This window comes from Ranitomeya variabilis, chromosome 5 (assembly GCF_051348905.1).
Source record: "Ranitomeya variabilis isolate aRanVar5 chromosome 5, aRanVar5.hap1, whole genome shotgun sequence".
NCBI classification, from domain to species: domain Eukaryota; kingdom Metazoa; phylum Chordata; class Amphibia; order Anura; family Dendrobatidae; genus Ranitomeya; species Ranitomeya variabilis.
This window is the reverse complement of record NC_135236.1, coordinates 678,387,083-678,409,636: the sequence shown is the minus strand read 5'-3', so window position 1 is coordinate 678,409,636 and position 22,554 is coordinate 678,387,083. Positions and strand designations below refer to the sequence as shown.

Here is a 22,554-nt window from a genome sequence, read left to right as displayed (position 1 = left end):
TTACAAAGGGTGTCTATCAGGGATGGAGAAAAGGGGGGTGTACTTTGGCCTGTCAGGAGTAGCTTTCACATCATCTTCTTCAAACTCTGATATTACTGATTCAGGGGCGGGAGGAGGTGGCGGTAGCACAGGCACAAGAGGCATCTGCTGCGGAGGCGGGGCAGGAGGCTCTGTTACAGTTAGAGATTGTATTGCCTGATGGGCCATTAGGTGGCTATCGAGGACAAATCGGACCTCCTCCAATTTTATGGGGTTTTCCTGTATACACCGCTCTACTGCTGATACTATGACCATGACCATGGTGGCATTCTTCCTGGGATATTGAAAGATACCAGCAGAGATTAATGGTATGGCCATTGTACGTTGAGGCATCGTACCGGGGGGGGACAGAGGAGGCATACAGGATTGCGTTTTGGACGGCCTCAGTAAGTAATTGTTGGGACCTGGGAATGTTGGTAGGATTATATCGTGGTCCCACTGCATGTATTACATATTGACACGGCAACTGTCCTGCTCTGGTTGCTGCGACCGGTCCTGTTTCTACCTGGCCATAAGTTTGTATATATGAATTAGATTCTTCCTGTATCATGGGTCCACCTTTCTGTGAAATTGTTCCGGCCAGTCCTCCAGCATGGCGGAGTTGGTTATCTCCGGCATTTACTATAGCCCCAACATGTTGTTTTGGGAGATCCCCTGTCCCTACCCTAAAGAGCATATCATGATGGTGTGGGTCCAGGAATAACATTAGAATACATTTCCTGGAAATCTTCTATCTCCTCTGTATATCCCGTCTCTGACCGAGTGACTAAGGTAGGAGGGGGTGGATACTCATAACTAGTGTTGAGCGAAACGGATCGGTCATTTTCATAAATCGCCGACTTTTAGGCAAAGTCGGGTTTCATGAAACCCGAACCGATCCTAGTGTGGGATCGGCCATGCGGTCGGCGATCAGAGCGCCAAAGTCGCGTTTCGTATGACGCTTTCACCGCCGTTTTTCATCCAATGAAGGAGGACAGAGTATGGGCAGCGTGATGACATAGGTCTCGGTCCCCACCATCTTAGACAAGGGCATGGCAGGGATTGGCTTGCTGTCTGCGGCGTCACAGGGGCTATAAAGGGGCGTGCACGCCGACCGCCATCTTACTTCGGCCGATCTGAGCATAGGGAGAGGTGTTGCTGCAGTTCGTCAGAAGCAGGGACAGAGTTAGGGAGGAAATATAAACCCCCAAACCGCTTGTGCTGGAGCGATTTTCACTGTCCAACACCACCTTTTTGTGCAGGGACAGTGGAGGTCGTATTTTAGTGCAGCAGCTGCATAGCTGTGTGCACGGTGCTGTGCAAACCAACTGCTTTTTTCAAAGCAAAAATCCTGTTGCTCCTTTCTGCACAGTTACCTGTCTTGTTTATTTGTCTACCAATTTTTTTGTTCAGCAGTCCTTTTTATTGCTGCCATACTTGTCCTGAGATCATTGTAGGCAGCTTGTTATTGCAGTAATTTTTTAATAATTACAGCCACTTTCTGCCACGTTCATAGTGTTGTGTTATACCACTGGGACAGAGTTGTGGTTCAGTGTCTACCCCCAAAAAGTGAGATAGTAATTCTCACAGTTTAGATTCTGCAGTACTGCTAGTGTGTCATATCAGGCAGCCACTTTCTGCCACGTTCATAGTGTTGTGTTATACCACAGGGCCAGAGTTGGGGTTCACTGTCTCCCCCCAAAAGCAAGTCATCTTTCAGGCATGCTACGTGTCAGCAGGGGAAGGTGGGGCAAAAGAATGTGAAATCCATGATTGGTTAATTTAAATGAAGGTTAGCTAATCAACATTTTTGGTAGCCAGACGTGTCCTTTTTTCGGTCAGTATTGAACCAGCAGCACTGAACACTCTTTCTGAAAGCACACTGACAGCAGGGCAATCGAGGTCCTATAATCCATATTCAGGCAATTCAGGCCAGGTGTCTAGTTTAGATGCCCAGTAATCAAAGGGGAATGACCTGTGAGGGAGAACATTGATAAGGGCGGAAAAGTAGTTTGTAACCATACTGGACAAATGCTGTCTCCTGTCACTTTGAATCGATGCAGCTGTCCCTGTCGTGTCAGCGGTCATTGCGAAAATCATTCCACAACCTTGTCATAAAACCCCTCTGTCCAACACCACTTTGGATTTCTGCACCTCTGCCATGTTGCCCCCTACGGCTCGTGTGAGAACCATCACCGCCGCTGTGTGCTGGGAATGCCTCAACCAAACGGTCTACAAGAGTTGCTTGTTTGGTAGCCAATATTTGCTCTAGGTTCTCATGTGGCATGATATTTTGCAGTTTTCCTTTATATCTTGTATCCAGGAGGCAGGCCAACCAGTTGTCGTCATCGGTCATCATTTTGACAATGCGGGGGTCCCTTTTTAGGATACGCAAGGCATACTCAGCCATGTGGGCCAATGTTCCAGGTGTCAATTAACTGTTTCTGCTGAGTTGAGGACCACTTTCTTGCAAATCAACATCACAAGTGTCCCGCAAGAAACCTGTACCAGACTGTTATGACCCCAATGGCGAGGGTCTCAGAGAAATCAGCAAGTCTGCGAAGTACAAAAATCCAGCTCATAGGGCAGTGGTAACTGGGTTGACCATATATCTACTCCTAACGCCAACACTAGAAGTAGCCGGGGAACATGCCTACGTTGGTCGCTAGATGTCTCGCGCCAGCCGGAGAGCTAACTACCCCTAGAAGAGGAAAACAAAGACCTCTCTTGCCTCCAGAGAAAAGACCCCAAAAGTAGGATACAAGCCCCCCACAAATAATAACGGTGAGGTAAGAGGAAATGATAAACACAGAGATGAACTAGGTTTAGCAAAGAGAGGCCCACTTACTAATAGCAGAATGTAGTAAGATAACTTATATGGTCAACAAAAACCCTATCAAAAATCCACGCTGGAGATTCAAGAACCCCCGAACCGTCTAACGGCCCGGGGGGAGAACACCAGCCACCCTAGAGCTTCCAGCAAGGTCAGGATACAGATTATATACAAGCTGGACAAAAATGCAAACAAAAACAAATAGCAAAAAGCAAGAAAGCAGACTTAGCTTAATCAAACAGGAACCAGGATCAGTAGACAAGAGCACTACAGATTAGCTCTGATATCAACGTTGCCAGGCATTGAACTGAAGGTCCAGGGAGCTTATATAGCAACACCCCTGACCTAACGACCCAGGTGAGCATACAAGGGATGACAGAAATACCCAGAGTCAAATCACTAGTAGCCACTAGAGGGAGCCAAAAGGTAAATTCACAACACCAGACCTTGCAATGCCACCAGTTTCTATTGCCACCTGAGAATCCTCCTCCTCCCATACATATTGATCCCCATCATCCTCCTCCTCATCCTCTTCGTCCGCCACCTCGTCCTGGACAGTTCCCTGAGCAGACTGGCTGTCATCAAGGCTTCCCTCCTCCTCGGCTGCAGACGCCTGCTCCTTAATGTGCGTCAAACTTTGCATCAGCAGACGCATAAGTGGGATGTTCATGCTTATGATGGCGTCGTCTGCACTTACCAGCCGTGTGCATTCCTCAAAACACTGAAGGACTTGACAGAGGTCTAGGAGCTTCGACCACTGCACACCAGACAACTCCGTGTCTGCCATCCAAGTGCCTGCCCGTGTATCCTCCCACAAATTAATTACAGCACGCCTCTGTTCGCATAGCCTCTGAATCATGTGCAGTGTGGAGTTCCACCTTGTTGCAACGTCGATTATTAGGCGGTGCTGGGGAAGATTCAGCGATCGCTGATGGTTCAGTATACGGCTGGAGTGTATGGCCATCCGGCGGATGTGCGAGCAAAGTCTTTGCACCTTCAGGAGCAGGGCTGGTAACTTAGGATAATTTTTTAGGAAGCACTGCACCACCAGGTTAAAGGTGTGAGCCAAGCAAGGTATGTGTTTCAGTTCTGAAAGGGCTATGGCAGCCATAAAATTCCTTCCGTTATCACTAAATACCTTGCCTGCCTCAAGATGTACACTGCCCAGCCATGACTGAGTTTGTTGCTTCAAGTACTCCATCAGTACTTCCGCGGTGTGTCTGTTATCGCCCAAACACTTCATTTGAAACACAGCCTGCTGACTCTTACCAGTAGCTGTTCGATAATGGCACACCTTGTGTGCAACACTGGCAGCTGCAGATGGAGTGGTCGTGCGACTGCGCTCTGTGCACGAGCTTTCGCTTCTGGAGGAGGAGGAGTGGCGAACGCCTTATGCCAACTGTTTCCTTAGACTGTGGGATAGGCTGAACTGTCCCACTATGGCTGCCCCCTGTATCCTACACATTAACACAGTGCGCCGTGATGGACACGTAACGTCCCTGGCCATGCCTACTGGTCCATGCATCTGTTGTGAGGTTCACCTTTCCACTGACTGATTGCCTCAAGGCATGGACAATGCGGTCTTTGACATGCTGGTGGAGGGCTGGGATGGCTTTTCTCGCAAAGAAGTGCTGACTGGGTAGGTCATAGCATGGTACTGCGTGGGCCATCAGGTCTTTGAAAGCTTCGCTTTGAACCAAATGGTAGGGCATCATGTCTAATGAGATTAGTATAGCAATGTGGGCATTCAAATCCTGTCTACGCGAATGAGAGGATGAGTACTTTCTTTTCCTAACGAGAGTCTCTTGTAGGGTGAGCTGGACTGGAGAGCTGCATATGGTGGAACTAGCGGTGGTGGTGGACATGGCGGATTGAGAGTTTGTTATGGTATTCTTGATGTTGGCCTACATACAGTCTTTCCTACCAATAACCTTGTGATTCACTGACTGCTTTGGCCTTGCGACGATACCTCCACATATGCTGCTGGTGGTGTCCTAACCGGTGGGCTTACAGTGAGGGAAGCAATGTAGCATTGCTGACTACCATCATTCTGAGCAGGTGCACCAAAGGTACGGGACGTTTGGTAGTTAGTCCAGGCTTGCAAGTGCATGCTGGTTAAATGTCTAAGCATGCACGTTGTATTTAAATTTTGAAGATTCTTCTCTCTGCTAAAGGTCTTTGAGCTTTTCTTACAGATAACTTTTGACTGATCATTCTGATCTTGGTTAAAAAATTGCTACACTACACTTTTCCTATTATCGAAAACCTTTTCAGGCATTGTGCGCTGTGCTACTTTCACCGAATGGCCACGATCTCCTAAAACTGTTTTTGTTTTTCAAACATTTTTGGCCAGATATGGGCCTGCCAGATGACAGCTGTTGCAATGTAGATGGCTGCTGCGGATCATCCTCCTCCGCTTCTGAGCTAGTGGCAGCGGCACCCTCTTTCCCCAATGGCTGCCAATCTGGGTCAACAACTGGGTCATCTATCACCTCCTCTTCAATGTCATGTGCACCTTCCTCAGTGTCACCGTGTAAGGTGCTATAGCGTTCGGGACAGGGCACCATAGTCTCATGAGGGTCAGATTCTGGCTCAGTAAACTGCGAGGGCAATGTAGTGATCAGAATCAATGGAACAGCATCACAATCTAGCTGTGGCTGTGCATCAGTGCACTCCATGTCCGATTCTTCTTGTAATTGGCAGTGTACAATTTCCCTTTCTAACCCAGGCACGGTATGTGTAAAGAGCTCCATGGAGTAACCTGTAGTGTCGCCTGATGCATCCTTCACTTTTGGTTTGGGAGAAGGACACAAGGAAACGTCTTTTTCCTGACCGGGAGCATCCACTGACGACTGGCTGCTCTTACATTTAGAACTTTGGGAAGAGGAGGCGAAAGAGCTAGAGGCTGAGTCAGCAAGGAAAGACAACACTTTTTCCTGCTACTCCGGCTTTAAAAGCTGTTTTCCTACTCCCAGGTAAGGGAGCCTTCGAGGCCTTGTGTAGCCAGACGATGACACAGGCTCAACGCCTCCAGCCTTAGGTGCTACTGTGCTTTTGCCACTACCACGAGATGCAGCACCACCAGCACCATTAGTACCAGCTGGCAAGCCCCGCCCACGGCCTCTTCCACCAGACTTCCTCATTTTTTGGGGGAGACACTGAACCACAACTCATATTACACCGTCGTAATATGAGGGGCCCTGTGCCAGTACCGCCACCCACGAGAGTGTTCCCCCCCCAGCTTGAACAGTGCTCTACCACTTGCAATACTACTTCTTTCAGCTCCACCACTGTGTAGTCTGTGCGGTTAAAACCTTAAATGGCACTGTCAATACGAATTATTTGAAATGATAGATGATAGTTAAAATATACAGGGGCCCTGGCCTCCATTTAATACTTTGCGCCTACTACCACTGTCTTTATTATTTGGGCGCAATAACTGTCTGCCGCTGCTTCTTTTTTTTCCTTCACTGAACAAAGCTGAACTTCAACTGTTGTCCCGTTTCAAATATTAAACTGTATTTGGCCTACTTGTTGGGTTGGGGCCTACTAACGGTGTCTGCCGCTCCTTGGTGTTGTCCTGGTTTATTTTTCTTGCGCTTCAATCCTCAGGCTTTCGTTTAAATATTTTTTATATTAAACTGCATTTGGCCTACTTGTTGGGTTGGGCCTAGTAACATTGTCTGCTGCCGCCTCTTGTTTTCCTCTACTAAACAAAGCTGAGCTTGAAGCTTCAGGCTTTGGGCCTGTAACAACAATATGAAACTACATTTGGCCTAGTTCTTGGTTTGGGCCTAGTAATGTTGTCTGCTGCTGCCTCTTGTTTTCCTCTACTACACAAAGCTGAGCTTCAATCTTCAGGCTTTCGGCCTATATTTAGAATATGAAACTGCATTTGGCCTACTTGTTTGGTTGGGCCTACTAACGGTGTCTGCCGCAGATTGTTGTTCCCCTCCACTGAACAAACCAATGCCGCCTGTTTACTCCTGTTACCAATTTTTAACAGCTTTTGGCCTACTTTTTTATTTTGGGCCTATATCTGTGTTTCCTCCTCATTCCTGCCCATTGCCCAGTCACTGCTAGAGGAGTCTGCTGGTACATTGACACAGACCATTACATTCCCCTTGCACTCTACACAGCCTGAATCTGACCCTGCTGAAACTCAGGTTCCCCTTCCCGCATACTATACCACCTTACATGGGGACAAAGAGGAAGGTGCATATGAAAGTGCAGGTTCCTTCATCAGGTGGGGGGGCACACTCGTTGGCGACGTCACTGGCACAGGGCCCCTCATAGTATGCAAAAGTGTCTCTGCCAGTGAGACGCCACCCGCCATCAAACACCGCTGTACTATGAGGGGCCCAGTGCCAACGATTGTGCCCCCCCCTGCTTGCTCTGGATCACAGCACTTGCAAATTTGAAATTCTTACATCTCCCTGCTCCACCGCCGTGACGTAGTCCAAATTTTCCTGGGCCCCTGAAAAAGTTTAGCCAGCCCGAATCCCCCCACAACTTTTGCCAAATGAGCCCCAATTTTCAATGCCTAACTATTCTTATAAGGTAAATTAAGATTGACAAGCTTAAGTAACAAGAATTGATGTTTTTGGCATTAAAATGGGCTCTGTTGGTGTTTTGCTGTCCTCCACTCACTGCCGACTTTGATTCTCCATTGACTTGCATTGGGTTTCGGGTTTTGGTCGGATCCCCGACTTTTCGAAATAATCGGCCGATTTCATCCGACCCGACTTTTTACAAAGTCGGGTTTCGCAAAACCGGACTCGATCCTGAAAAAGTAAAAGTCTCTCAACCCTACGCATAACCACTAGCAATACTAGGCATGACAGGAGCTGGTGCTAGCAGTGGCCGATAATAAGTGCTGTCAGCGTTTAGCAAGGGAAAGATGGAGGCTACAACTCCAGGTCTCCTCGCTCCACAATTGTAACAGACCTCTCTCCACTGAGAATTAGTAACTCCGCATACATCACAAATCCACCCGGCAGCATCATAGGGTGGGGGCGCACTAAGTTTTGGCAACCCAGGATATATTGGTGCTTTGGGATTGAGGGGCACGGAGCTTACAGTCGGGAGGAGAGGCTTGATTTCCTGGGGAGGGACCATATCATCTAACAGGGAGCCCCCTGTCCCAGATCATTATTTTTAATTATTTGTCTTTCTAGCACATTACCCTCAATTCCTTCCTGCACCACAAAACATCCAGCCACTTTCTCAGTCTTTGTCATAGTAGTAGACAGCTTTCCTTTTTCAACGTAACAATAACAGAAACAATCAGAACTCTCTTCCTCTGTTGATCCTCAATTTGCTGTATATATCAATCACTCAACTTGAAGCAGGTGAATCTTTTACCAATCTTTCAATCACACTGATAACCAAACGATCACTTACAAGTTTCCTTCTAAAACTAGGCACCATATTTTACTTTCAACTTCCAACTTAAACCTACAATATTTCTTTCTACTTCAATACAATACTGTTGCTTTAAACAAAACACAGATCTCCCAGCACGTACTACACCAAGGACAGAATATACAGATAATCTTGAGCGCAGCTATGTGCCCCCTCCCATCCAAGACTTCAGTGGACATAAGAACTCACAGCATTCTCCACACAGAAAGGAGAAAGCAATCGCGTAGCTGCTTAGACTGCCCCCTTCCATAAGATTTTTAGAAATTTCACACAAACAGAATGCAGCAGTTCTCAGACTTAATTAATTTCTACAAAACCTTCATCACACAAATTCTTCTTTTTCTTCCACGGAAACTGATTCTTTTAGAGCTAAATATCCTTACTTCAGTTGTGCACAGTACTAGAGCGGCCGTATAGTCTGTTCCACCGGGTCTACCTGTCCCCCACTGGGACAACCCAAAAAATGCGGTAATGAGAGGAGGGCGTCTCAGACTAACCCTCCGGACATATATATACAGGTCCTTCTCAAAAAATTAGCATATAGTGTTAAATTTCATTATTTACCATAATGTAATGATTACAATTAAACTTTCATATATTATAGATTCATTATCCACCAACTGAAATTTGTCAGGTCTTTTATTGTTTGAATACTGATGATTTTGGCATACAACTCCTGAAAACCCAAAAAACCTGTCTCAATAAATTAGCATATTTCACCCGTCCAATCAAATAAAAGTGTTTTTTAATAACAAACAAAAAAAACATCAACTAATAATGTTCAGTTATGCACTCAATACTTGGTCGGGAATCCTTTGGCAGAAATGGCTGCTTCAATGCGGCGTGGCATGGAGGCAATCAGCCTGTGACACTGCTGAGATGTTATGGAGGCCCAGGATGCTTCAATAGCGGCCTTAAGCTCATCCAGAGTGTTGGGTCTTGCGTCTCTCAACTTTCTCTTCACAATATCCCACAGATTCTCTATGGGGTTCAGGTCAGGAGAGTTGGCAGGCCAATTGAGCACAGTAATACCATGGTCAGTAAACCATTTACCAGTGGTTTTGGCACTGTGAGCAGGTGCCAGGAAGCATGAAGTGCTCCAAAATCTCCTGATAGCTAGCTGCATTGACCCTGCCCTTGATGAAACACAGTGGACCAACACCAGCAGCTGACATGGCACCCCACACCATCACTGACTGGGTACTTGACACTGGACTTCAGGCATTTTGGCATTTCCTTCTCCCCAGTCTTCCTCCAGACTCTGGCACCTTGATTTCCGAATGACATGCAAAATTTGCTTTCATCAGAAAAAAGTACTTGGGACCACTTAGCAACAGTCCAGTGCTGCTTCTCTGTAGCCCAGGTCAGGCGCTTCTGCCGCTGTTTATGGTTCAAAAGTGGCTTTACCTGGGGAATGCGGCACCTGTAGCCCATTTCCTGCACACGCCTGTGCACGGTGGCTCTGGATGTTTCCACACCAGACTCAGTCCACTGCTTCCTCAGGTTCCCCAAGGTCTGGAATCGGTCCTTCTCCACAATCTTCCTCAGGGTCCGGTCACCTCTTCTCGTTGTACAGCGTTTTCTGCCACATTGTTTCCTTCCAACAGACTTACCATTAAGGTGCCTTGATACAGCACTCTGGGAACAGCCTATTTGTTGAGAAATTTCTTTCTGGGTCTTACCCTCTTGCTTGAGGGTGTCAATGATGGCCTTCTTGACATCTGTCAGGTCGCTAGTCTTACCCATGATGGGGGTTTTGAGTAATGAACCAGGCAGGGAGTTTTTAAAAGCCTCAGGTATCTTTTGCATGTGTTTAGAGTTAATTAGTTGATTCAGAAGATTAGGGTAATAGGTCGTTTAGAGAACCTTTTCTTGATATGCTAATTTATTGAGACAGGTTTTTTGGGTTATCAGGAGTTGTAGGCCAAAATCATCAGTATTAAAACAATAAAAGACCTGACAAATTTCAGTTGGTGGATAATGAATCTATAATATATGAAAGTTTAATTGTAATCATTACATTATGGTAAATAATGAAATTTAACACTATATGCTAATTTTTTGAGAAGGACCTGTATTCCTGAGTTACGTATCCTACCCAATCTTCGATCACCTCACCATGCCTGATTCTAGCAGTGATCAGGATTTTTTGACTACAAAGAGAATTACAATCACTGGTCAATCCGGGGTGTCCGTCCCTTATGAGGTACGGTTCGAGCACTGAGCCCCCAACGGAACTACACATCTATATGATTCCACCCAAGAATCACTCCACCATTGGGGACAAACCGCAGATCCTCTTTGCAGCAACACTGGAAAAACACACCAAACGGTCAGTCTGAACAGTATAACTGCCAACTTACCGTGGTTGTTGTGGGGGATGATCAGTCCCAATTTCCAGTGCCTGTGTCCGGTAGGGTCCTTTGTCTTGTTGTCCTCCGGGGGGCAGAAGCGTTCCTGTTTGGGGCCCCACGTTCGGGCGCCAAGCTGTTGAGGGAGGATCTGAAGTGAGCCTTCACGGTTGACACTGATTTTCAAATTGATCCACAGGGCGTTGCCGGCAACTGAAAATGACCAGACGGAGACGTGTGTCTCTGTTTGGGGGGGGGGGGGGGGGGGGGGGGGAATCGAGCAGATCTCTGAGCCCCCATTTATTGTGTCGCACTTTTCATAATCTTAACAAGTTACACTTCAACCAATCAACATAGGAACACGCTCACAGTTCTTAACCTATAAGAATGCAGGAACAGCCTGTACGTCAAGGTCCCGTAGAACAATACACCCTCAGTGTCATATCTTGTTCAGGCTGGAATAATCAAGGTCTCATAACTATGAACTTTTACCTAGTAACAAAAATGTATCTTAAAACAGCAAGATGGAGTCGAAAAGCACAAAATGAAGCCTGCTTTAATTTTTCTTAGTTTAACCCTTCACACTGATGCCGGCTTGCTGTGAGCGCCACCCTGTGGTCGGCGCTCATAGCAAGCCTGTAATGAAGCTACATAGGAGCGATCCCATGTAGCTGAGCCGATCGAGTTGTGCCAGCTTCTAGCCTCCCATGGAGGCTATTGAAGCATGGCAAAAGTAAAAAAAAATGTTTAAAAAAAAATATAAAAGTTTAAATCACCCCCCTTTCGCCCCATTCAAAATAAAAAAAAAAAAATCAAACCTACACATATTTGATATCGCCACATTCAGAATCGCCCAATCTATCAATAAAAAAAGGATTAACCTGATCGCTAAACGACGTAGCAAGAAAAAAAAATTGAAACGCCCGAATTACGTTTTTTTGGTCGCCGCGACATTGCATTAAAATGCAATAACAGGCGATCAAAAGATATTATCTGCACCAAAATGGCATAATTAAAAACGTCAGCTCGGCATCACCCGACCCCAGATCACGAAAAATGGACACGCTACGGGTATCGGAAAATAGCGCAATTTTATTTTTTTTATATAGCAAAGTTTGGAATTTTTTTTCACCACTTAGATAAAAAATAACCTAAACATGTTTGATGTCTATGAACTTGTAATGACCTGGAGAATCACAATGGCAGGTCAGTTTTAGCATTTAGTGAACCTAGCAAAAAAAAAAAAAACAAACAAAAAACAAGTGTGGGATTGCACTTTTTTTTGCAATTTCACAGCACTTGGAATTTTTTTCCCCATTCTCTAGTACACGACATGGTAAAACCAATTATGCTGTTCAAAAGTACAACTCGTCCCGCAAAAAATAAGCCCTCACATGCCATATTGACGGAAAAATAAAAAGTTATGGCTCTGGGAAGGAGGGGAGCGAAAAACGAACACGGAAAAACTGAAAATCCCAAGGTCATGAAGGGGTTAATAATCACCCTTTATTTCCTATTACTGAGCCAGTTAACCCAGTTACACATTTTCTCCTAGTCCCATTACTCTCATTCTTTGTACCAACCTTTTGTGTGGCACTGCTGTATTAAATGCATTTGAAAAGTCTAGATAGACAGCATCCACGGTTTTATCCTTCTCCAGTCTGGACTTACCGCCTCGTAGAAGCTGATCAGATTAGTTTGATAGGACCGATCTCTCATAAACCCATGTTGATGTTAGGTCTTGAGATTATTCTTATTGAAATACTCCAGGATAGCATCTGTTAGGAAACACTCAAGGATTTTACCTACAGTAGAGGTTACATTTCTTGACCTGTAATTTTCAGGCTCAGATTTTCTCCCCTTTTTGAATATTTCACCACATTTGCTCTGCGCCAGCCTTGTTGTACAGACCCTGTTATTTTGGTATCTGTGATTATTAAAAATAACGGTTTGGCTATCATGGTGGTTAATTCCTGCAGTAATCGGGAGTGTCTGTCAACAGGGCCTAGGGTTTTGTCTACTTTAGTGATTTTGAGAAGGCGCCATATGACCTGCTGGGTTATCAGGTGACATTTAATGGAGAATTACTGGTCATCCTGATCATGTCACCTACCATGGAATTTTCTTGTGTAAATACTGTAGAGATAAATCCTAATTTTAAGACATTCTAATGAACATATATTTTTGTACTATATCCTGATACGTACAACCATAGGATTCATAGAGTGTTTTTCATTTCAGTACGTTGATGCAGCTTTCTTCTATATTTGTCTTCTGCCTTTGACACTGTGGACCATTCCCTTCTGCTACAGATCCTCTTATCTCTTGGCATCTCCGACTTGACCCTATCCTGGATCTCGTCATATCTGACAGATCGAACATTCATTTGTCTCCCTCCCCCATGCCACCTCCTCACTTCGCCTCTTGTCTTTCGGTGTTCCTCAAGGCTCTGTCATAGGACCCCTACTCTTCTCCATCTACACCTTCGGCGTGGGACAGCTCATAGAATCCCATGGTATGCAGTACCATCTCTACGACGATGACACGCAGATCCACCTATCCGGACCTGACCTCACCCCCTTACCAAAATCCCACACTGTCTGCTATCTCAGCCTTTCTAAAACTAAACATGGACAAAACAGAATTCATCATCTTTCCCCCATCTCACTCTACCCCTCCACCAGACCTATCCATCAATGTTAATGGCTGCTCACTTTCCCCAGTCCCACACGCCCGATGCCTCAGGGTGATCCAAGACTCTGTACTCTCCTTCAAGCCACATATCCAAGCCCTTGCCTCTTCCTGCCATCTCAAACTCAAAAATATTTCCCGGATGCGCGCATTCCTTGACTGCGACACCACAAAAACACTAGTGCATGCCCTTATCATCTCCCGCCTTGACTACTGCAACCTCCTACACTCTGGCCTCCCCCTCTATCACTCTGGCACCACTCCAATCCATCCTACACTCTGTTACCCGACTAATCCACCTGTCTTCTTGCTATTCCCCGGCCTCTCCCCTATGCCAAGCCCTCCACTGGCTTCCTATTGCCCAGAGACTCCAGTTCAAAACCCTAACAATGACATACAAAGCCATCCACAACCTGTCTCCTCCTTACATCTCCAACATGGTCTCCCGGTACTTACCCACACGCAACCTCCGATCCTTTCAAGATCTTCTCTACTCCCCTCTCATCTCTTCTTCCCACAACAGCATCCAAGACTTCTCTCGTGCTTCCCCCATACTTTGGAACTCTCTACCCCAAACACATCAGACTCTCACCTACCATAGAAACCTTCAAAAAGAACCTGAAGACCTACCTCTTCCGACAAGCCTACAGCCTGCAGTGATCCTCAACCTACTGAACCGCCACACAAACAGCTCTACCCTCTCCTAGTGTATCCTCACCCATCCCCTAGAGACTGTGAGCCCTCGCGGGCAGGGTCCTCCCTCCTTATGTACCTGTGTGCCTTGTTTTCTGCTCATGTTTAATGTATTTGTCTATATTTGCCCCCTTTTTTCATGTAAAGCGCCATGGAATAAATGGCGCTATATAAATGTATAATACAAAAATAAAATAATTACAACTTGAACATTGTACACTGAGCTGAAAATAATGAACCATCCACAATTTGCAGGAAAGAATGGCAAAGTTTATTTATTTTTTTAAATCGCACATTCTAATAATAACGCCCATCGATCAATAAATTTACACTTATTTCCCTATAATTTGTTTCACAGATGCTATAACGGTTAGGACGAGGGTACATCACTGCAGCTCCTAATGACACGCCAACCACTGTGTGACCCCGACCCGAGACTCATTTTCTATTTAGTGTCAGCTGCACAATATTACTTGTAGCTCATCATAGCCCTTTATGGTGAAACTAGACAGCACCACCAACCTACATACACAAGCAGTGCCAATAGGTCATATACTATTTGGATGGTAAATTTTGCACCCACTCACCACACTCTGTTGATTCTTAGTCTCACCATTAGACGGCAGCTGTCAAACTATCCAAAATAACATTACCATTAACTATGAGGCCATATTCACACATTCAGTATTTGGTCAGCATTTTACATCAGTATATGTAAGCCAAACTCAGGAGAGGAACAATCCGAGGAAAAATATAATCAAAACACATCACCACTTCTGTTTTTTTCACCCACTCCTGGTTTTGGCTTAAGGCCCCGTCTCACTAAGCGATTTACCAACGATCACGACCAGCGATACGACCTGGCCGTGATCGTTGGTAAGTCGTTGTGTGGTCGCTGGGGAGCTGTCACACAGACCGCTCTCCCCAGCGACCAACGATCAGGGGAACGACTTCGGCATCGTTGAAACTGTCTTCAACGATGCCGAAGTCCCCCTGCAGCACCCGGGTAACCAGGGTAAACATCGGGTTACTAAGCGCAGGGCCGCGCTTAGTAACCCGATGTTTACCCTGGTTACCAAAAAAAACAAACAGTACATACTCGCCTTTCGGTGTCCAGGTCCCTTGCCGTCTGCTTCCTGCTCTGACTGAGATCCGGCCGTACAGTGAGAGCAGAGCGCAGCGGTGACGTCACTGCTGTGCTCTCACTTCTCACTGTACGGCCGGGAGTCAGTGAGAGCAGGAAGCAGACGGCAAGGGACCTGACGGACATCAGATGGTGAGTATGTACTGTTTGTTTTTTATTACATTTACGCTGGTAACCAGGGTAAACATCGGGTTACTAAGCGCAGCCCTGCGCTTAGTAACCCGATGTTTACCCTGGTTACCAGTGAAGACATCGCTGGATCGGTGTCACACACACCGATTCAGCGATGTCAGCGGGGCCTCAACGACCAAAAAAAGGTCCAGGCCATTCCGACACGACCAGCGATCTCGCAGCAGGGGCCTGATCGCTGGTACGTGTCACAAAACTTGTGACTCAGCAGCTATCTCGCTAGCGATCTCGCTATGTGAGACGGGGCCTTTACAAATACTAAATGACCTTCGATTTGATTGGTAAACTCCTTAACTATCAGTAGGTTTCTCATGATGATGTCTCATTTCTGCTGCCCCATCCGGACAGCTTTATACAACCTTTATGTACACATAACGCAGCATGAAGGGGCTCGGAGAAGGTGGCAGTGAAGGTGTGTAAGTGTCTGATGGGGTCACACAGCTCATAAAAGGACAATTGCCCGGCCTCATAATCCAGATATATCCTGATTCTATCACTGGAGATCTGGTGAGGTAACGGGATTACTTGACTGTGATGTATCACCGAACACTGATTATTATACACCTGTCGCCCTCCACACAAACACCAGGACTTTTGATTATGTCCAATGTAAGACTGACGCCCCCTCCTGTCTATACTGGGGTAACACATCCCCACCCTCCACACCCCTGACCTACTGACCTCCACATCCCAGTAATGTCGTCCGTAGAAAAATCTGCTGCTGCTTAATACCTGATCCTCCTGGAATCTTTTTGCCGTTTCTCGACGATTCTGGTTTATTAGAATACGGGACATAGTTTTCAGGTCGTCTGATATAAGGAGATTATTAGCAGCCGTGTTTACATCCAGTAATATGTCTGCAGGATCCTGAACATGGAAGGTCACATTTATATCTCTTATCATAGCAGATAATGTGTGTGGTATGTTTGAAATCAGTTCCGCACCCTGATCACCTCCATCATGTCCCCCTGTGTCCTCATCACCTTCCTCCTCCTCCTCAGGATCACACAAGTCACCGGTGTCTGGTTCCTGTAAGACAGTCAGTGGATCCGTCATGTTACACAGCTCCTCAATGTGTCTCATCTTCCTGGACAGCTCGTCCTTCTTTATTTCCAGCTTCTGGATCACATCAGCCAGTGAAAGTAACACCTTCTCTTGCCGACTGGAGATGTCACTCAGGACCTTCTTTTCCAGGTCGTCCACCCGTCTCCTGATTTCTATAAACAGGCCAGATACGCTCTTCTTTTCTTCAGTCATTTTTTCTTGACCTTTTCTCCAGTTCTCTTCCAGATGCCAGACTTTTTCCATAGTCTCCTCTCTCTTTGTGGTCAGTTTCTGAAGAAAATTTCCCAGTTTAGTTTTTCTCTTCTTAGAGGCCTCATCCAGCGTCTCTACTTTATGTCCTCTGTGTTCTCCAATGAGACAGCAGGACACACAGATACAAGCAGCGTCCTCAGTGCAGTAATATTCCAGGATCTTCTTATGGACAGAACATTTCCTGGTCTCCAGAGAAGTGCTGGGATCAGTGAGGACGTGTTCTGGTCCTTTGCTGTGAACTCTCAGGTGATTATCACACAGAGAAGCCTCACACAGAAGACAGGATTTCACAGCAGGTACAGGAGAGTCCACACAGTAAGTGCAGCAGATCCCGATCATCTGATGTAGTTGAGTAGACAGGAAATCCTCCAATATGTTACACAGAGTTATGTTCCTAATCAACACAGGTCGCTCTTGAAACTCTTCTCTACATTCAGGACAGGAATAAACTCCGGACCCTTCCTGTGTATTCAGGACCCGATCAATACAGACCCGGCAGAAGTTGTGTCCACACCTCAGGATTACAGGATCCGTATACAGGGTCAGACAGATGGGACATTCCAGCTCTCTTCTTAGACCTGCAGACGCCATCACTGACTGTAAAATGAGGCAGAAAAAAAAGAAATGAAACTGAAAGTCTAGATGACTCATTTATCACAAAGATTGCGGAGTGGTAACATGATTTAGGCTACTTTCACACATCAGGTTTTTTCATTCCGGCTGATTACGGCTCTTTTGCGAAAAACCAGAACCGGCGAAAATAAAAACCGGAACCGGTTTTTCCCCATTGACTTGTATTAGTGCCTGATCCTTTTTTTTTTTTTTTAATCTGAGCATGCTCAGAACCTATTGGCCTGCCCCCAGGACACACATATAAAAAAAATGCCATTGAGGCCCTCACTCATTTCCAGCCATACTGCAAGAGAGCCAACACCCTGCCTTCCAGCAAGAGCCTGCCTGCCAAGTAGAGCTTGCCTGCCAGCAAGTCTAGCCTGCCTTCCAGCAAGAGCCTGCCTGCCTTCCCGCAAGAGCCTGCCTTCCTGCAAGAGCCTGCCTGCCTTCCCGCAAGAGCCTGCCTTCCTGCAAGAGCCTGCCTGCCTTCCCGCAAGAGCCTGCCTTCCTGCAAGAGCCTGCCTGCCAGCAGACTAGCCTGCCTTCCTGCAAGAGCCTGCCAGCAAGAGCCTAGCCTGCCTTCCAGCAAAAGCCTGCCTGCCAGCTAGAGCCTGCCTGCCAGCAAGAGCCTGCCTGCCAGCTAGAGCCTGCCTGCCAGCTAGAGCCTGCCTGCCAGCAAGAGCCTGCCTGCCAGCAAGAGCCTGCCTGCCTGCAAGAGCCTGCCTGCCATCAGCCATGTCTTCTTCTGGGAGCCCTCCCTCTCGTCGGTAGTGCAGGTAAATGTTTCTTTATATACTTTTCTCTCTCTCACGCTCTGTCTAGCTCTCTCTCTGTCTATATATATTAATGTATTTCACCATCTTTCATTTTTGTAGGAAGCTGCTGCTGCAGCAGAAGAGGTGCTTCCGGAAGAAGACCGAAGGGGTGGAGAAAGATCTGGAGCGGGATCACAATTGGTATGTTTCTTTCATGCATCGCGGAACCACAAACCACACCCAATACATAAAAACAAAAGATCCTTACAGAAAGAACAATGCACACAACACAGAGAAACAGATCATTGGACACATCACACAAATAAAAAGAATGATCATTATAGATATCAAAATGTACACAACACATAAAAAGGCTAACTACAAGCACATAATTTTTATGTTATTTTTCTTCTAGAGTTCGGATTCTGGTGCTCGATCCAGAGGTCCTCTGAGTGGCTCCCAGGGTCGTCGGCATGAGAGTCGTGGCGGCCGTCATCGTGTAAGCAGCATTTTTTTGGGGGGGAATTTACTTTATGTTGTTTTGATTCTAATTTTATTTTTTTTGTCCTTTTTTATAACAGGCTTCACAGCGCGCTCTTGATTCAGACGGTGAGGAGGTCGGCCTCATCGATCTGATCCGAGACAGGGAGCCACTGTGGAACATGGGTGACAGCCGCCATGCTGATGTCATAGTGACACGTCGACTCTGGGAGCAAGTATGCCAACAGCTAGTAGAGAACTGGGAGGACCTCGATGTTCGGGCCCAGAATCAAGAACGTAAGTATACACAGTTCAGTTATGTTGAGGCATTCTAAGTATTAACCAATTTGTGTTTCTCCTTTTTTTACAGGTGAGAGGATTGTGAAGCGGTGGCAGTCTATCAGGGATCGCTTTAAGAAGGATTTCAACAAAGATGCGGGCCCCGAGTGGTTCAGGAGGACGCAGGAACAGATACAAATATGCCCAAGCCCTGTCGTTCCTCAGGACAACGATGGTGACTCGAAGGTAAATATCACCCACCACATTTAATAACCAATGTTTTACATGTCTAACCCTCTTTTGCTGTTTCAGCCAGGGCCATGCAATATCAGTATATGAATTATATATTTTTTCTCTTTGTTCCACATCACTGTCGGGAGCCTGCAGCTGAGTTAACCCCTTCTGGGGCGATCCCTTAGGAGTTCGCCACCGAGGGACACTTCGATAGTCCCGGCCCCTCTGCACCTTCCCACCCATCTGATCCCTCGGTCCCATCCACCAGCGCTGGAGCATCCTGGCCAGTTCCATTGCATGAATCTGCTGGTGAGGATATAGCTTTACCTTTACCCCACCCCTCTGCTGCTGCCACCTCTAGTACACCTGTGGCTTCGGGGCGCCAGCGGCAGAGGGGTCAGGTACAGAGCTATGCGCCCGAGTTCTTGCACCTGAACGCATCCTTCCAGAACTGTCTCACAGTTTTGTCCAAGCAAATGACTGCAGGTTTCAATTTAATAAATAAAAGCATACTCGAGTAGCATACACTTCTGCTAACGATGCGTTCAGAGGCAAGTCAGTCACCGAACCACACTTATTTCCGGTCGGTACTCGAGCAAATGGAGAAGCTATCTACTGATCAGCAGATGCAAGTAATGGAAGCCTGCCAGTGTACTCTAGCGCTCATTGCCTCCAAAGCCACCACACTTGCCCCCCCTCCTGCACCTGCCCCCCCTTCAGCCACTGTCCCTCACTACAGCCACTACCATCCTCCTGACCCGTACCAGCAACCTGCCCGTCCCCCATCCCAGCAACCTCACCATTACCCACATTGTGCCCGTGCCCCGTCCCACCATCCAGACCACTACTAGCATCCTGCCCGTGCCCCGTCCCACCATCCAACTACCAGCGTCCTACCCGTGCCCCTTCCCACCATCCAGACCAGTATGAGCATCCCTCCCTATACCAGTTCCCAACATCTTCCGCGCCTCCACTCCCTGCCCACTACCACCAGCTTCCTTCACCCGTCATGTCCCAACCCTCTTCTCCACCCATCACCGCTTCTGCCTCCCAATCCATCAGCTACACCCCTCCATCATACCAAATTCCTAACCCAACTCCCAGTTTCCTGTCCACCCGTTCACTTGTTTTCTCCACCCCTTCACTACCTATTGATCCTTCCCCACCACCACATTCCTCTCTCCACACTCCCCCTATTGAAGTGTCCCTTTCTGACAGCCCCTCCAGCACTATCTCCACACCGACTTATTCAAACCTCTAAGTTTTTGGCGCAGCCAAATAAAGTTTATTTTTGTGTTGCCAAAGAGAAGTTTATTTTTGTTTTGTTAAAAAAATTTGTAATAAAAATACGGTTACAAGGTCAAAGACAAAATTGTTCAAACTCTCTCATTCTGCCAGTCTATTCTTCCTTAATAATAAAAATAAAGTATTTTGCGAATTGGTCCCTAATTCGGGAAACTGCCACAGAACTTCTATACGTAATGTTGTTATAATCAGCCAAGGTGGTTTCTTCAGAGTGGTCCTCAATGGAAATCTGTTCCTTGGATATCACATAATTGTGCAGGACAACACAAGCTTTCACCACCTCGTCAACAGTGTCAGTCTTCAAGTTTATAGAGGTCAGTAAAACTCTCCATTTGGCGGTAAAAATCCCAAAAGCGCACTCCACCATTCTCCGTGCACGTGTGAGGCGGTAGTTAAAAATTATTTTAGTTTCGGTTAATCCACGGCTGGAGTAGGGTTTCAAAAGATGTTCTGACAGCTGGAAGGCTTCATCCCCAACACAAACAAAAGGCATTGGTGGCCCAGAGGTTTGAGGCAGTGGTCTTGGGGGGGGGGGGGGGGGGAGGGAATTGAAAGGTGTTTCCATACAAATGACGCCCCGTTGCAGACAGTTTGAAAACTTGGGAATCATTTGAGCAGCCATACGCTCCAATATCCACCGCTACAAATTTGTAATCCGCATCGGCGATAGCCATCAGCACAATGGAAAAGTACTTTTTATAGTTAAAATATTCTGATCCAGAACCAGCCGGTTTCACGATACGGATATGTTTCCCATCCACCGCGCCCAAGCAATTGGGAAAAACTGACACACTTCTTGGAATTTGTCTGCTACTTCCAACCAAATCTCCATTGTGGGATGTGGTATAAATTCATCGTGCAAAGAGTCCCACAGTGCACGGCAAGTGTGCTTTACAATTCCGGAGATGGTGGAAACTCGCAGTCTGAACTGGAAATGTAGTGACGAAGGGGATTCTCCAGTAGCAAGGAATCTGTGAACAAAAGCAAGGCAGAAATTACTACAAAGTCAAATTACAATCAATGAAACTGTGCTACAGGAGTACATACAATAAAGATGGCTTACAGAAGAGTGACCATCAGACGCTCGGCCGGTGAAATAGAGAATCGGCAATACGCATCACTCCTTCGGATGAGATGTTCAATTCGGTCCACCAATAGATCAAAGTTCTCCGCTTTCATCCGCACATATGAGAAAAATTTCTCTGGGTTTCCTCGTAGCTCCATGTGCAGAGTAGAAAACACCCCACGGGTCATTCTCTGTGCGGTGATGGGGTGGATCCACAAACAGCGTCGGCGCACACGCATGATGCGTTGTCTCTCTCGCTCTTTCTCCAGAAAAATTGCTTTCAAGCGATTCGCCTCCACAATGAAATCCACGTTGTTCTGCAGAATATTCGCAATAACGACATCCATCTTTCTCTCCAAACACTTGCTCCTCTCCAACCTGTCACTGATGGGCTGTAGGAAGACCGTATATATAGTTTTCAGGGGGACACACATTTTGGAGCCTCCCAGGGGCGTTCTTAAAAACCAGATCCGTCAAAAACCGGATGTAAAAACGGATGCCAACCGGATGGGACGGATCCGGTTTACCGCCGGATCCGGACATCGGATCCGGCAGAAAACTGGATCCATCCCATCCGGTTTTCACAAAATACACCGGATCCGGCACGACACCGGAATCGGCATGGCGCGAAAAACCTGATGTGTGAAAGGAAAGTAGCCTTTCCTGGTGGTTTATAAAAGGTGACCACAATTACAGAGGAACTCCCATCTGAGGGAAATCAACATGCCGAGTTCCTTTTCAGTAATAAGTAGAGAAATGGACAATAACAATACTAAAAGGTCTTTGTTAAATGCCTTTAAGTAGAATAACAGAAAGAAATCTTATACTAGTAGACTATACAAAGGACCAATTAGACATTGAACAATGTAAATGGATATTTTAATGCCAGGCGTAAGTTTTCCAAAGAAACCATGAGGTTTGTCATGGATTTTTCTTATAAAAAACAAACAAAAAAACATTCACGCCTGAGGTCCCTATGATATTTGCCCTTTAAGGCCACATTCACACGTAGACTATTTGGTCACTATTTTGCATCAATATTTGCAGGCCAAAATCAGGAGTGGAACAATCAGAAGAAAAAAAGCCGGATTACTCACCGGTAATGCTCTTTTAATGAGTCCACGACAGCACCCCACATGAGAGAGAGGGATCCGCCCATAGGA

General features: G+C 46.4%; 1 protein-coding gene across 1 annotated transcript in view; it reads right to left on the bottom strand.

Moving 5' to 3' along the window:
• Positions 1-15,443: 15,443 nt before the first annotated feature.
• The window catches only part of LOC143777040 (E3 ubiquitin/ISG15 ligase TRIM25-like), a 481,784-nt gene continuing 474,673 nt past the window's right edge, over positions 15,444-22,554 (bottom strand). Inside the window, exon 5 of the mRNA XM_077266955.1 lies at positions 15,444-17,257. Coding sequence (XP_077123070.1) covers positions 15,653-17,251 — 1,599 coding nt within the window. The 5' untranslated portion in view covers positions 17,252-17,257 and the 3' untranslated portion in view covers positions 15,444-15,652. The remainder of the gene's footprint in view (positions 17,258-22,554) is intronic.